The 14,624-nt window shown below is 43.0% G+C and overlaps 1 protein-coding gene across 1 annotated transcript in view; it reads right to left on the bottom strand.

Moving 5' to 3' along the window:
* CNTNAP5 (contactin associated protein family member 5) overlaps window positions 1-14,624 on the bottom strand; it is a 463,918-nt gene that overhangs the window by 168,132 nt on the left and 281,162 nt on the right. The window contains exon 11 of the mRNA XM_077320572.1: window positions 4,128-4,234. Coding sequence (XP_077176687.1) covers window positions 4,128-4,234 — 107 coding nt within the window. The remainder of the gene's footprint in view (window positions 1-4,127; window positions 4,235-14,624) is intronic.

Below are 14,624 nucleotides of genomic sequence, written 5' to 3'. Positions count from 1 at the left end.
AGAGTTCGACCTAGTCGGGAGGTGTGTACGAACGGGCTTTGAAACCAAGTATCTAATTTTAATAAATTGCAATGCCATGTCAACTATTGTATCTGAAACACTATAGCCTAGGTCTAGTTTAATCACAGATTACTTTGACAAGGGAGTCCAAGAATACTCTTCAGAAATGCAACATTTATTTTAAAAAATGGGTACAAGTTTAATGGGCACCAAAAAAGTCTGGAAGATAGCACAAGGCCCTTTTAGATTTTTGGTCTGTCTCCTGTGCATGGTGACCACAATGTGCCCATCCTGGGGGCCTCCAACAATCCTCAGCTCCTCCCCTTTCTGTGCTGGTGGTGTAAGGTTGTCACTTCTCCTACCTCTTGGTCTGCAAACAGAAGCCTTCAGTGAGGTTGCAGCCATGCTTACAGGAAATATGGCTATTTAAGATAAATGTTCGGCAAGGTTTGCTTAAACCTACTATGAATAGTTAAAGAAGTATGTGCTCTATTACAGTAGTCCATAGTTGCTAAAGAGATTTGTAATAGCTGGGCTTCCCTGCTTGGAACCTGCCTGTCCCTGGTTTAGAAGACAGCAAGAAGGTTTTCTCCATGCTTATAGTGAATCAGTGGCACAACACAGCAGTAAAAGCAAATAAAAATTTAGCAAAAGTTCTTCTAACATACATGTGTCTCCTAAGCTGCCAGTCCTTTTGAATGTTATTATCATATCATTTTTAGCATACCAGCTGACTTCCTTTCCTATTATATCATGGTTAAGGTGGTAACAACACTAGTAAACAATACTATACACCCTGTGGTATTAGTCCAAAGGTACCTCTAAGTTATTAATAAGCTGTAATCCATTGGTGCTTATTTCTAGATTTTAGATTGTTGGGTTTAATTGTTGTTTAAGTATGTGGCCATGCCATTCACAAAATCAGGTGCTTATACTCACAAACTAGAGGTTTCTACATACTGGGGTTACTCCCCAGGTACCAAGAAAAATATGAATTTTTAGCTTGAGATTGGGATAAGGGGTGGAGAATGCTCTAAAAAGTTCTGATGAAGGCTTGTGATAGATATTCTGTGACTCCCCTCTTTTCCTCTTCCCTTCAGTAATTTTCCCAATACAAGTATATACAATGATTTCCAGTTCATAGAATATGAAAAAGTATACTGTGACTTAGTAAAGCTCATGCTGGAATAAATTATTTTTATTTATTAAACTTTTATCCTGTCTCTCCCAGCATGTCCAATTCACGGCAGCTCACATCATAAAAACTAGTATAATCAATAAAGACAGTTTCAGTTATGTTAGCCTTTAATGTGTCTCTGAACTTAGAAGAAGAAGAAGAGTTGGTTCTTATATGCCGCTTTTCCCTACCCGAAGGAGGCTCAAAGCGGCTTACAGTCGCCTTCCCATTCCTCTCCCCACAACAGACACCCTGTGGGGTGGGTGAGGCTGAGAGAGCACTGATATCACTGCCCGGTCAGAACAGTTTTATCAGTGCCGTGGCGAGCCCAAGGTCACCCAGCTGGTTGCATGTGGGGGAGCGCAGAATCGAACCTGGCATGCCAGATTACAAGTCCGCATTCCAAACCACTACACCAAACTGGCTCTCTTAGGATGTTTGTGGAGGCATGGAATGTGAGAGAAGTTGTAAATCAGTGAAAGTCAGTAAGGGATGTAGAGAAATGACCATACAGGAGAAAGACACTCATTTGGGGGAGGAGAAATTTCCACATTCTTCCTCCTTGTGGTTCCTTGTAATCTCCCATCTTTCTATTTATTATTTTTAGCTACCTTGTAAAAGTTTTGGCGGGAAGGTAAGATATAAATATTTCAATAAATAATCAAAGTCTATTTCTAACAATGGTTAGTGTTAGCTAGATGCTTTCAGCAAACCACAGAACAGGGCATGAAAACAATCTTTCCTGAAGAAGTAATGCACTGCTAATAAGGGATATGATGCCTCTGAACAAAGAGATGGCCAATATTTGTGACCAATAGCTATCAATGGATCTCTCTCTCTCAGGAATCGATTGAGTCTTTTAACCACTTATGCGTTCCACCATTTTATCCGAACAGATAGTCTGATGTACTTGCAATTTCCCAAATGCACCCTAAAGTTTTTTTAATCATAGCAATGACCATAGTAGAATGAAATGATGCATACTTTTGTTACATTAATACTCCTATTTATTTCTCACTCACCCTTACCTTCTTCAGGAGAGAGTACTACTACTAAGTCTACCTGACTTAACATTTCTTCAAACACTGACCTCATTCATGCATGAAATCTATACCTAAATGTTACAATAGGCTCTCTCTGTAAGATCAGGAATTATGAGAAAGGCAAGCTATTCAATCATACATACATACATACATACAGGCAAGTTATTTCCAAACCTTTAGCCAAATACCTGGAGCTTAAAAGAAAGAGGAGTATTTGCAGTCCTGCTCCATTCTCTTTATATTCCATGAATACATAATTGTTCATACTAATGTTTCCAAAAAGGTAGTATTTAGGACACTTAGCTCTTAACAAGAAAAAAAAAGGAATCCAGCCCCATTTCTAGCATGGACTTATTTGTGTGGTTTGGGGCAAATTGTAGTTTTGATTTTCTGGAAGGAAGGAAGGAAGGAAGGAAGGAAGGAAGGAAGGAAGGAAGGAAGGAAGGAAGGAAGGAAGGAAGGAAGGAAGGAAGGAAGGAAGGAAGGAAGGAAGGAAGATAGCAATTTTCTATTTTGGGTTAATATGAGGGTGAGTACAATACCGTAAAGAAGCAAACAAGAGCAAATATAAGACCCATTATGCACAGCAGCAGCCACACCAGGCTGCTGCAGGGCATCGTATCCCATGTGCTCATGGGGGAGGAATCCCCTGGAGTATGCAGACTGCCCTGACGTAGTGCGGGCACACACACATGCACGTGCACAACACCGGGGCTGGAAAGCCCACCTCACTGCCTGGAGGCAGCAACAGCGAGAAGGTGAGTGGGGAGGAGTGGGGGGAATAGAGACCCCACTGCACAATGGTGGGGAGCGGCATGCCACTCTCCCACCAAGGTGGGGATGGGGGGACTCCGCGGTCGGCTCTGTGGCTCCGCGGAGCTGACAGGGGCATGCAGTGTCCCTCCAGGGACACCGTAGGTTGAGGGAAGGACCAGGCTGAAAGGCCCGGCTCTTCCGCTTATGCACGGGGCAGGCCCGACCTAGCCCCTGCTGGCACCTGCGGCATCCCAGGGAATGCGGAAGATGCACCAGGCCAGGGCTCGGATGGTGACAGCAGGGTGCATAATCGGGGCTGTCCTGCTGCCACCATCCTGGATTTCTAACCCGGTGCATAATTGGTCTATGGCAAGAACAAATAACCAGAATACTTTTAGATAGTTCCTGAGATTCTATTCTGCATACACCCCATAGCATATTCATGCAACACAAAGACTTTGGCACACACAAATACATACACACTCACAAACAGATCCATTCATTTCAAGTAGCAAAACAATGGATCAGGAAGAAGAGTGTTTTCTTCTTTTTTTGGTGTGCCAGCCAAAAGTATAGGAAAGTATATATCTTTTTCTTAACTATGGGGGTCCTATCCAGCCCATTAGGTCTTACTGTAACATCATAGAAAAGATTAGTGAACTGCATCCTGTAGGTGTGTTGCGTAAGACCGTTTATGCACTGGGAACTTCACTGCCCCACACCCCTGTCAGAAGCACAGATCGGGGGCTGATGAGGTGCACCAGGCCAAATGCTCCCCCATGTGGGTGCAGGAAGAGGTGGGGCAATCTGCCATGACTAAAACTCCAGCCTGCAGCCCAGCATGAAACCTCCAGTGCATAAACGGTCTATGTGGAGAGAAAGGTGGGGGAAGCCCACTTTTTAAATTTCTGATTTTATACCAGATGTCCTTACAAAGAAGACTTTTCTGTTGTGCTGAATGTTCCCCACCACACACAGAGAAAGAGAGACAATAACTGTGCCTCTGCCACATTTCTTTCTGTATCTTTCATAAAAACATAGACTAAAGAATTGGAAGGGCCTGTACAGGCCATCTAGACCAACCCCCTGCTCAATGCGGGATCAGCCTAAGTCATCCACAAAGCATCTTTGTATAAATCCAGTCTACTTACAGTTATGACAGGTGGGCCCAGTGTAATCAGTTTCACTACAATCACAATAGAATGTTGTCCAGGACTGGGAACATTTTCCTCCATGTTCACAGTAGTTCGGCAAACATCTGATGAGGGGTCAACAAAAGAGGGATTCATTTCAAACCGATTATACATGCAATGAAATGTGCATCATATCACCCTTAGTGTGTGGTTCCTAAGTATGAAATTTTCTAGGTCAATAAAGCCTGCTACACAGACAAAAGTCATTTTTCTCCCATAGCTATCTGTGTTCAGTTCAAAACAAAAACCCAAAGAATAGATTGCACTGAAAAGAATGAATTCAAGAAAGAGCCCTAATTGATACTAAAACACTGAGGAGGGTGGGTAGAGATTTAATTCTCATCTCTGCCTGGGCAACTAAATTGCATATTTCATTCTGATCTCCAAGAAGAAGAAATGTCAGGTGAAAAGCTACATCTCCCCTCCCCCTTTTTTTTACAGTGGGAAGGAAGCCCTTTCGTGTGCTCCACTGTCATTTGGATTGCTAATCTAAGCAGCTCGCTAGACTTTGCCAATGAAAATGCAAACAATACAGGAGTAGAGAGAGCAAATTAAAAACAAGAAGAGATTATGAATCATGTGCTCTGTGTTTATCCTCTAAACATCACTGCATTTTCTCCAAAGCTTTATTGTCAAGTGCTTCTAAAATGATGATAGTAGCATAAACAGTATAAAGCAAAGAAAGCCAACAACAGCAGAAACACTGCGAGGTGGATAACACTGCAATTCAGATCTTATTTATGCAAGGAAAAATGAATTTTACTAGTGAGTGGCATTTATGGCAGAGATCTCCCCACTTAAAAAAAAAACCTAAACCACAATGTATTGTGAAATCTATCACATGCGAAGAAAAATATGGATGCTAGTAACCGCCCCATAGCTCTGGAGAGGCTGAGGGCTCAATCTCCACAGACGACGACTACTACCACTACTACTACCACTATTACTATTTATTATTATTATTATTATATTAATCAAATTTACAGACTGCCTTCCTCCTAAGACTCAAAGTGGGTTACATAAAATATATATAATTCCAGACAATCCCATAAAACCCCTTAACCAGCTTAACTCACAAGGTACCAAGATGGCCAGGCCCCTCTTCCCTCCCACAGTCATCTAACAAGGAGTGCACTATAAATTACCTAGTGCAGCCAGAGGGAGGTCCATTGCTCTTACTGACCTTGCCTCAACCATAGACCTGGCAAAAGAGCTCCATTTTGCAGGTCCTGCAGAACTTTGCTAGCTTTGGCAGGATCCTCAGCCCTTCAGTTTTGGCTATCTGGTGATGTCCATATATACAATTGTTTGGTTGCCTCAAACATATGTTTACAATGAACAAATCATTGTATTTGCAGAATTCCATAAATTGCTCTCCATCTTTATTTCATGCTCCTAGCCCAAATCTCCAAATTATATTTGATTCTGCTTTGTTTTCTAGGTTTGTGTTCCAGACACCTATGATTATGAGCACAACTTGTTGAGGTATATGAACAATTTCTTCCTGGAGTGCTGCATAAAAGCCTTCAATTTCTTTCCCATCAGCAGCTGTAGTTGGGACATCAACCTGAATGATGGTTATATCGATAGTCTTTACATAAAGTCTGATTGATATTATTTGGTCAGACTATGCATTATAGCTGCCTGCCTGCATCTTGCCTCTCTGTTATAGCATCTCCATTCTCTCTGTGTTTGTCAGACCCAAGTAAAACTGACTGAAAATGACCCAATCCAGTCCACTTTAGTTCATGTACTACCAGGATTACAATATTTAAATGTTTTATTTCTTGTTTTATGATTTGCAATTTACCTTTGTTCATACTTCTCAAGCTCTTCTTCCTGATGGATAGCTGCCCTGATTCACTCCCATTCATTAGCCAGATGTCTGGAAGCAGTAATGGGAGGGCTCAAACAAAGCCATCTGAAACTCAGCCCTTCAAAGACAGAGGTCCTATGACTGGGTAGGAAAGATCCCAGCGAGGAAGCATATTGCCCTACCTGGATGGGGTGCAGGTATCAGTAGTACACTCTGAAAGGAACCTGGGTGTGATCTTTGACACCTCCCTCTCCATGGAGGAACAGGTCACACAAGTAGTGAAACTGGTGTTCTTCCACTTGCACCAAGCTAAGCTATTAACACCCTATCTGGCCCCAGAACACTTAGCCACAGTGATCCATGCAACAATCACTTCTTGACTGGACTTCTGTAACTTGTTCTATACAGGCCTGCCCTTATCTCTGACCCAGAAACTCCAAACTTCAAGGCTATACGCAGTCTGGGCCGCATGTATCTGCAGGTCTACCTCTCTGCTTATGCTCCCCAGAGAGCATTATGTTCAACAAATTCAAACAAGTTGGTGATACCTGGCCCCAAAGAAGCACGTCTGGCCTCAATCAGGACCATACTGGCAACCACTTGGTGGAATGAATTCCAAGGGGAAACCAGGGCTCTGCAGGAACAAGCATAGTTCCACTGGGCCTGCAAAACAAATCTCTTCCGCTAAGCTTTCAGCTAAGGCCAAAGAGCCAATACCATTACCTGGGGCACCCTAGATTCTTCCCTCACCAGATACGCTGCCTAACATAACAAAAGGCGACCTAAGTCCGTCTACCTCATCAAGTTTGTATGGTTACATTTTTAACAGTTGGGACAATTACAATGTTCATGAGTTGCAAGTTTTATGAATTTACAAGCTGATAAATTTGACTGTTAAATGATGTGCCAAAGTTAGATGGAATTGTGAACCGTGAATTTATATTGTAAATGACCCTGAGCCGCAAGGGAGGGTAGTATAAAAATGTAATAAAATGAATGAATTGTTTAATTAATTAATGAAATATGCATCAAACAGCTTTCCTTTTGCAACCATTCATATCAATAGCGGAACATCCTTTAAGCTTTAATCTAGTTGCATCAGTAAGAAAAGCAACACTCAGACCGATTATGATATGGAAGAGATACGGCAGGCCAGTACTCTCATGGTAGCAGGGCAAATTCCGAATGATGCATGACAATGTCATCATTGCAGCCCCCTCTGGGCCTTTGCCTGCTTTAGGGCCTTGGAAGCCCCACTGTAAGGGAACACTGATTTTTTAGCATTCCCTTTCATGACGTGGGTGCCTGGCTCCTCCCACACCAGCAGGGACACACAACTCCCTATTCGGCTTGAAGTGCCACATAGATGAATGGGGGATTTTTTTTTTCACTTGCACAATGGTGGGATACTGTTATGACACTATCCCACCTTTGTGAAGTGAAACCCCTCTGCCCCCCCCCACATCTGCTGCTGCAAGGCATGGCAGAACCTTTCTGCCCCAGCTTCGTGTGTGCACACAAAAAAGTCAGGGTGGCCCATCTCCAGCAGGGGAAATCTTCCTCCATCAATACACAGGAAGTGGTGGGGCATGCTGCCCTGTCACCAGAAACCAGCAGTGGCCTGACACAGCTGCCGCCATGCATAATCGGTCTCATACATGTTCTCAATTCTTCCCCAGTAGCCATTTGTCGGGGGGGGGGGGTGTTCCATCTCGCAGCCTATATCTTTTCATGTTTTGAATGATCTCATTACAGAGGCTTCAAGTTAAGAGTTGGTCAGAAGTAGTTTACCATTGCTTTCTTCTATGCAGTACTCATTGGGGTTAGCTGAATTGGCACTGCCATTGTGTACAACAGATCCTCTGCCAGTGTCACTTTCCACTACTGCTACTTCCCAGTAGCTACCCTTCAAGGATTCATCCACCCTATCACCTTTGAAACTGTCTATTCTCTCTCTACTCCCTAAGGGAATGGATGTATCTTAGTCTTGTGACCCAGCTATGATCATCCCAACTTGAGTGATTCTGCTAGGAGTTTTGACCCTATACAGTATTGCTCTCAGTTCTGATGACACATACCCCCCCTCCCCCACCATGTTAAGATGTGCATCCCAGAGGGGATTCCAATGGTATAGCTGCCTCTAATAACCCATTACTTTGAATCGGCAAAGGCTTTTGGCTGGTTCTAAGCAATTGTTCATTAGAAGTATCTATACCCTTGAGTCTCCCTCTTGGATATGTACCGTAATATGATGAGGGGATCATAGCTGAGAAAACAAAGACTGACAGCTGTTAACTTTAAACCAACCAATGAGATTAAAACTTTTTATCTCAACCCGATTCCAAGTTAGGCTGCCCTAAATTCCACATGCTCTACCGATTCCAAGTTAGGCTGCCCAAAAAAGAAGGACCCCATGCCATAGCAAATTGTTCCTCAGATCCCTGGCTGGATAGCTACTGGTAAGAACTCTGGCTTCCAGCTGAGAGCCCCTGTTGTACTTCAGTAGCTTTTTTTGCCTTGCTGTGCTCCTGGGACCTCAGCTGCACTTCCTGGGGACCTCTCCAGCTCTCAAACCCAGGATTTCAGGTTGTATGCCCCTTCCCTAGACCCCCCTGCCAATTTCCTCCTTCCTAACTCTTAAGAGTGTGCCCTCTTGATGTGTGTGCATATAGTTATTTTGGGAATTAGTTTGCATTGTAGGTTATATACATGTTTTATCCTTTTTTGAATGTATAAGAATTGTGTGTGTTTATAATCACTCTTTCACTTTCTTCATAATTTTATTTTGGGTTACCCACACCAAGATCCACTCTTGGTGGATACATAGACTTACAATGTCCTCTGTTATTCCTTTCTGGAACCCTTTTAAAAGCTAATTTCCCCTACTGTAGGTCCAGTTTGGGTAACATGCTGGAGGACAAGTATATTTTTAGAATCTGATTCTTGTTTCCAGCTTAGCCCTGCCCCTGGAAAGAATGTAATGGTCCACCAGAAAATAACTAATCACATCACTTGACCATATTAGTGCCTCTGAGTAATATACTCTTAATTATGTCTACATCATCTACCCATTCAATTAGAGTGAAGTAAACAACTGTGGATCAGATTAGTGATCCAATTCTTCATAATAGATACACAGGCCCATTTCTTCTGACTTCTCTGTTAGAAATCACCATCAATCAAATGCAATGCATAGGTTGGGAAGATGACCTATGGCAAGTCAGCTTCTAACAGTTGTGTACCATCTCTGTGACACAGTCAAAAATATTGGAACTGCCATGTTTCTACATAATAAAGTAGCATTCTGTCTCTCATTTACAGCAGAGCAGCAAAATGTCCCAACTCAATTTACCCTTTTGTTATCCTCGCATTGCCTGTAGAGTTTGTATATTGATTCTGCAGACAGACACACGTAGTTCACGCAGTATTATTTTAAACTATTTGCTGTATCATCATCATCTCATGTACACAGAGATTTGAGCTAACCCAAGAGCTAGGTAAGAAGGACAGAGATAAGTGATTGCTATTTAACAGCACAAGGATTAAACAAACAACAACAACAACAACAACAACAACAACAAAACCTTCCAGGAACTTGCTGTACCACAATACATTAATTTCTAATTCTGCACAGAAATGTCTCTGAGTGTCCTTACAATGCATCCATTCATGCACAGTTGCTTCCTAGCAAAAAAATGTCAGAATGGCAAAAAAATTAAAACCTTGGCCTTCTTGTTTTGCATGGGGTTTTTTTTTAAGGGGAAAGTGTCTTCCCACTGAAAGTCACTCCCCAGCTTGTTTCTTCTTGAGAGCCTAATTTTGCAGTGCCCTTGCTCTTGACAAATAATAAACAAAAAGTTGCCAGATGATTATCACAGAAGGAACACTCAGCTCTCAATTAGCTGGCAATGTGATTTCTCAGTTTTAATGTGCCTCCCTGTCAGACGTACTGTAGGTACAATCAGACAGGGATACCAACTCATCAGCTGCATTAACAAGCATGCTTTAAAAAAAAGGTCTCCAGAAAAGCAAAGCCGACCCAATTTTCCAAATTACAGAGCCTCGTATAAAAACCGTCCATGACACAAAGCAAGAACACAGAATACAAATTAACAGCCAAGTTCTATGGTTAAGAAAATATTTCATATATAATATCTAATGGATTTGGATCACTATTGCCTCTGTAGATTATTTTGCTGTCTATTTATTGCATGGCTTTTATACCCATTGTATAGAAGAAGAAGAGTTGGTTCTTATATGCCACTTTTCTCTACTCGAAGGAGTCTCAAAGCAGCTTACAGTCACCTTCCCTTTCCTCTCCCCACAACAGACACCCTGTGGGGTGGGTGAGGCTGAGAGAGCCCTGATATCACTGCTCAGTCAGAACAGCTTTATCAGTGCCGTGGCGAGCCCAAGGTCACCCAGCAGGTTGCATGTGGGGGAGCGCAGAATCGAACCCAGCATGCCGGATTAGAAGTCCACACTCCTAACCACTACATCAAACTGGTTCTCTACCTAAACATATAGCTACGCCATCATAAAAAGAATCCTGAAAAGAAATCAAGAAAAATGTTTTATTGTTGTGCATCCCCATAGCAACTTGGAAGTTTCCTTAAAAAAATAATTTGGAGAATTAGGGGGGATGTTGGAGTCCCCAAAACCACCACTGAGGGTGGATTGGTGGCTTACATTGATTGACAACACGAGAAGTGGGGGAAAACTGCAGGTTGTCCATGCTTCCAGCTTCTCTGCCTCCTCGTCAGGAAGGGAAAAGCCGCAACAAGAAGGTGGGATAACACGGGAGGAAGCAGCCATCAGGAAGCAGCCAAACACGCAGTTTACAATCATGTTTTTTCATGCAGGAGGCGGCACGCATTGTCCACCTCCGTACAAAAATGGTCCAAGTTATACCAGCCTCACTATATAGGTGGTTCTGATTTTCTCTTGCCTTGAAAATCTCTGATCATGTTTTGCCTTGAAAACTCTATGGGGTTGCGATAAATCAATAGGGGAAGAACAACTTTTTTATAGCTCAACTAACTGCAAAGCCCGTTCATAAGAACAGGCTTTGAAAGCCCCCCCCCAGGCCCCCATGGGCTGCCATCACCGCGGGCACATTCCTGGCACCTGCCAAGCCCTCTCACCACCTTCCTTCCCCACCATTACAGTGGCCGCTTCCCTGAGATCTGACAAGAACTGTCGCCACCTCTGTGAGGCGACGAAAGTGCTTTGTGGGTCACAGGAAAGGGAATCTTCCCCCTGCGAGCGGGTAAGGAGGAAGGATGGGAGGTGGAGAGGGAAGGCCAATAAGGGTGTGGCCAGCTTTGTTGGCCACACCCTAACTGGCCCTATTCCATCTTGGACAGGGAAGGCAGTCTCCACTCCCAGGCCTGTTTCACAAATATATAAGAGGAACAATGGATAAGGATGGTATGGCATATTCAGAAACCAAAGATTCAATATACTTAAAGGATATTAAATAAGATGCAATGAAAGGACCCCCCCCCATTTAAGGCATTGGAGAACTGCTTCCAGTAATCACCCCAAATCCAAAATGAACAGACAAATTTAAAGCCAAACACAAACATTTATGACATTCAGCCTTAGTTAATACTTCATTCAACCTGAGTTCCAAAATTAGTTCTACCCACCAGTGCTTCTACCCCCTCCTTTTCTTCATCAAGCTCTGCAACAACGAGCTCTGCCCTGAACTTGCAGGTGCAGCTGAATTTGTTAGAGGCCAACCACAACACGGCTGGTGGCTGGTTCTGCCTGGCCAGGTAACCAAAACAGGCACAGCAGGACTGCAGGTGGGACTGATCACATCATCAAACCTCACCCAGGGAAGGAGCAAAATAGGAGACGCGAGACGGGGCTCCAGAACACTACTGGTTGGGTGAAGGTGTGGATGGAAAAAGCCACTAATAAGATTGGATTGGAAAGGTGGCCTAGTTAAGGAATATCAGTAGCAGGCTAGGGAGGATGAAATATCCCTGCTCAGGTAGTGTGTGAAAGTGGAGGATATAGAAAGTAGGAGGAATCAGGTGGAACAACCCCCCTCACCTTGCTAACCTGAGGCCTTGTAGGTCCTCCTCCAAAAGAGCAGTGGGTGTTGCCAGTCCTCTGGCTATGGTGGGAGGCTACCCTTCAGCACCACTCTTTGCCTGCTGCCGCTCCATGTGGCACTACATCACTTCTGGGAATACCCAGCAGAGACACAGGGTAACTCTAGGAACTGCTGAAAACTCTAGGATTTAACATAAAGCTTCCAGTGATACTTCTGGATTTTACCTGCTAGCGACATAACACTTCATAGGATGTCACAGCCCCCCATGCCTCCATCACTAAATTTCCCTGATAGTTGATACCCACAATTTGTCAATCCTCAGGATGGTCACAGTGGGACAAGGGTAACACTTTTGGGGCACTAAAGAATAGATTTTCCTGTTTTTACATAGAAAATTCCAGCTGCAAAAGTACATTGAAAGTGCATTACCCAATGTGTGTGGAATAGGGCCTTGTGTTCCTGTCCTAATGACATCATCAGAACATGTAGACATGGACTCAAAATAGGCTGAATGAAAATGAACTAATGGGGGGGGGGGAGGGTAGATTATTCCCGGAAACGAAAAAGAGCTTGTGATAGATGAGTGCTAGGGATGCCAGTCCCCAGTTGGTACCAGAGGATCTCTTGGAATTACAACTCCTCTCCAGGCAACAGAGATCAGTTCCCCTGGAGAAAATGGCAGCTTTGGAGGGTGGACTCTATCACATTACACTCCATAAAGGGCCCTCCCTGCCCTTAATCCTGCCACTCCTGGTCCCACCCCCAAAGGGTCCAGGTATTTCTCAAGCCAGAGCTGGCAACCCTAAAGAGTACACTCTGGATTGAGTCTGGGGGTGTATAGCTATCATAGCTGCCAGTCAGAGTGGAACATGTGTGGCAACTTTGTATGCTTCTCTGACATTAATCTTCCATGACATCAGGAGGCTATGAAAGCTTGTTCACTTGATTTTATTTCATTGGCCAACAGTCTTGTATATATTTGACTGCCCAAGTGATTGATTAAAAAAAAAAATTCTACCCCTCTTTTACTTGTGGTTCAAGGTGGCTTACACTAATAGTTTAAAATCACGTCCAATTTAAAACAAAATAAATTAAGAAATCTCAAATCTCTCCCTCTCCCCTCTCTGAAAAAAAGCCTGCCATTTAAACCCCACCCCAAATTCTGACAAACAGGCAAGCTCACAGTGCCTAAGCTTCAGGGCCAGCATTGGCCTATTTAATTTCAAACGCAAGCCATTGCAAATGAACGGAAAGATGATGTAAGCAGGGGCAAAAATGCAGAGTGAACATGCAAGATCTCCAAGGATGGTTATTAAATATTGCTAAGAATGGAGGAGGCCTGCAAAGAAGTGTCCTCTTTCCTAAGTTTCTATAGCTCACTTCAGGTTAATTATTTCAAGGCAAAAGCAATATTAAATATTCGCTTCTTCGATCCATCCAGAGGATTTGATTTCACTATAAAACAAATAAAAGCTGAAGCACATGGGGCATAATTAGAGAGAAAATCTCACATTTCTAAGTTCAATTTTATTTAAAGGAAAGGAATCCGTAATTTGAGAGCAGCTATATTCCTCCAATTAAATGTTAGAGAAGAGTTGGCATGTGCAAAAAAAAAAAAAAACCTTCAATTTTCATCTTTCCCTTCCCTTCCCTTTCCTTTTTTTTAAAAAAAGAGGAAAAAAATCCTGCAATAGCATCTAATTTCCCTATGGTCCATTTTCTGTAACACAACACTTGCAAGCAATACAAGTTTGAGCGGGGGGGGGGGGGGGGAGGACAAAAAAAAACAAAACAGAAATTAAATTTCAATGCTGGTAGCTGGGCAGAAGTGGGTAGATCTATGCAGGCAACAAAGAGATTCTCGAATTGTAAAGGTTGGCTCCAATTAACAGGCCATGTGTCCCATTTTTTAAAACATGTTTTTACAAGTTTTCTGCAATGACATATTGTAAGTTTAAGGGAAAAGATGGGGGGTATAGAGTGCAGCTTATTTTTCTAGGGATGTTTCTGAATGTCCTTTCCCCTGTTGTTTAAAAAAAAAACATTTTAAAAGTTCTGAATTACCTGGGCCTTTTCTGCAGTGACTTAAAACTTTGCGGCACCACCCATAAAGTTCCACAGAATTTCATTACTTTCACACTAAAATCTCCTGATTCAGGTGCAGTGCCAAATGTTTGCCGTGTGTTTTGTGAATCCTGAAAAAAAACGTGCTTCCCTCCCCACATAGGTGGGAATTCTTAGTAACCTAAAGTGGAAGCTCAAAGGTCACATTGGCTTCCTCCTGTTTTCCACCTCAAAATGACGTTTAAGATCAGACCAATGCTGTGTCTCTGCTTGCCTTCCCCATTCTGCTGTTTTTTTTTAATTTAACATGATTATGTTACAATGTAGCTCCAGAGAAGCACAAGCATGACATACTGCCTCCCCATCTTCCCCTCCAGCAAGACTGAGACTTCAACAGAACTCTCTGTCAGTTTCATGAAGGGAAAGGAGAACTGTGGTCAGTTTGAGGCAGGGAGTCTACAAATGTTGTTTATTTCATCCAGCAGTCTCCTGCAGCCTCCCCTAAATG

The sequence above is a fragment of the Paroedura picta genome, chromosome 2, assembly GCF_049243985.1.
Source record: "Paroedura picta isolate Pp20150507F chromosome 2, Ppicta_v3.0, whole genome shotgun sequence".
Taxonomy (NCBI): Eukaryota; Metazoa; Chordata; class Lepidosauria; order Squamata; family Gekkonidae; genus Paroedura; species Paroedura picta.
This window is presented reverse-complemented; position numbering and strand designations above follow the sequence as displayed.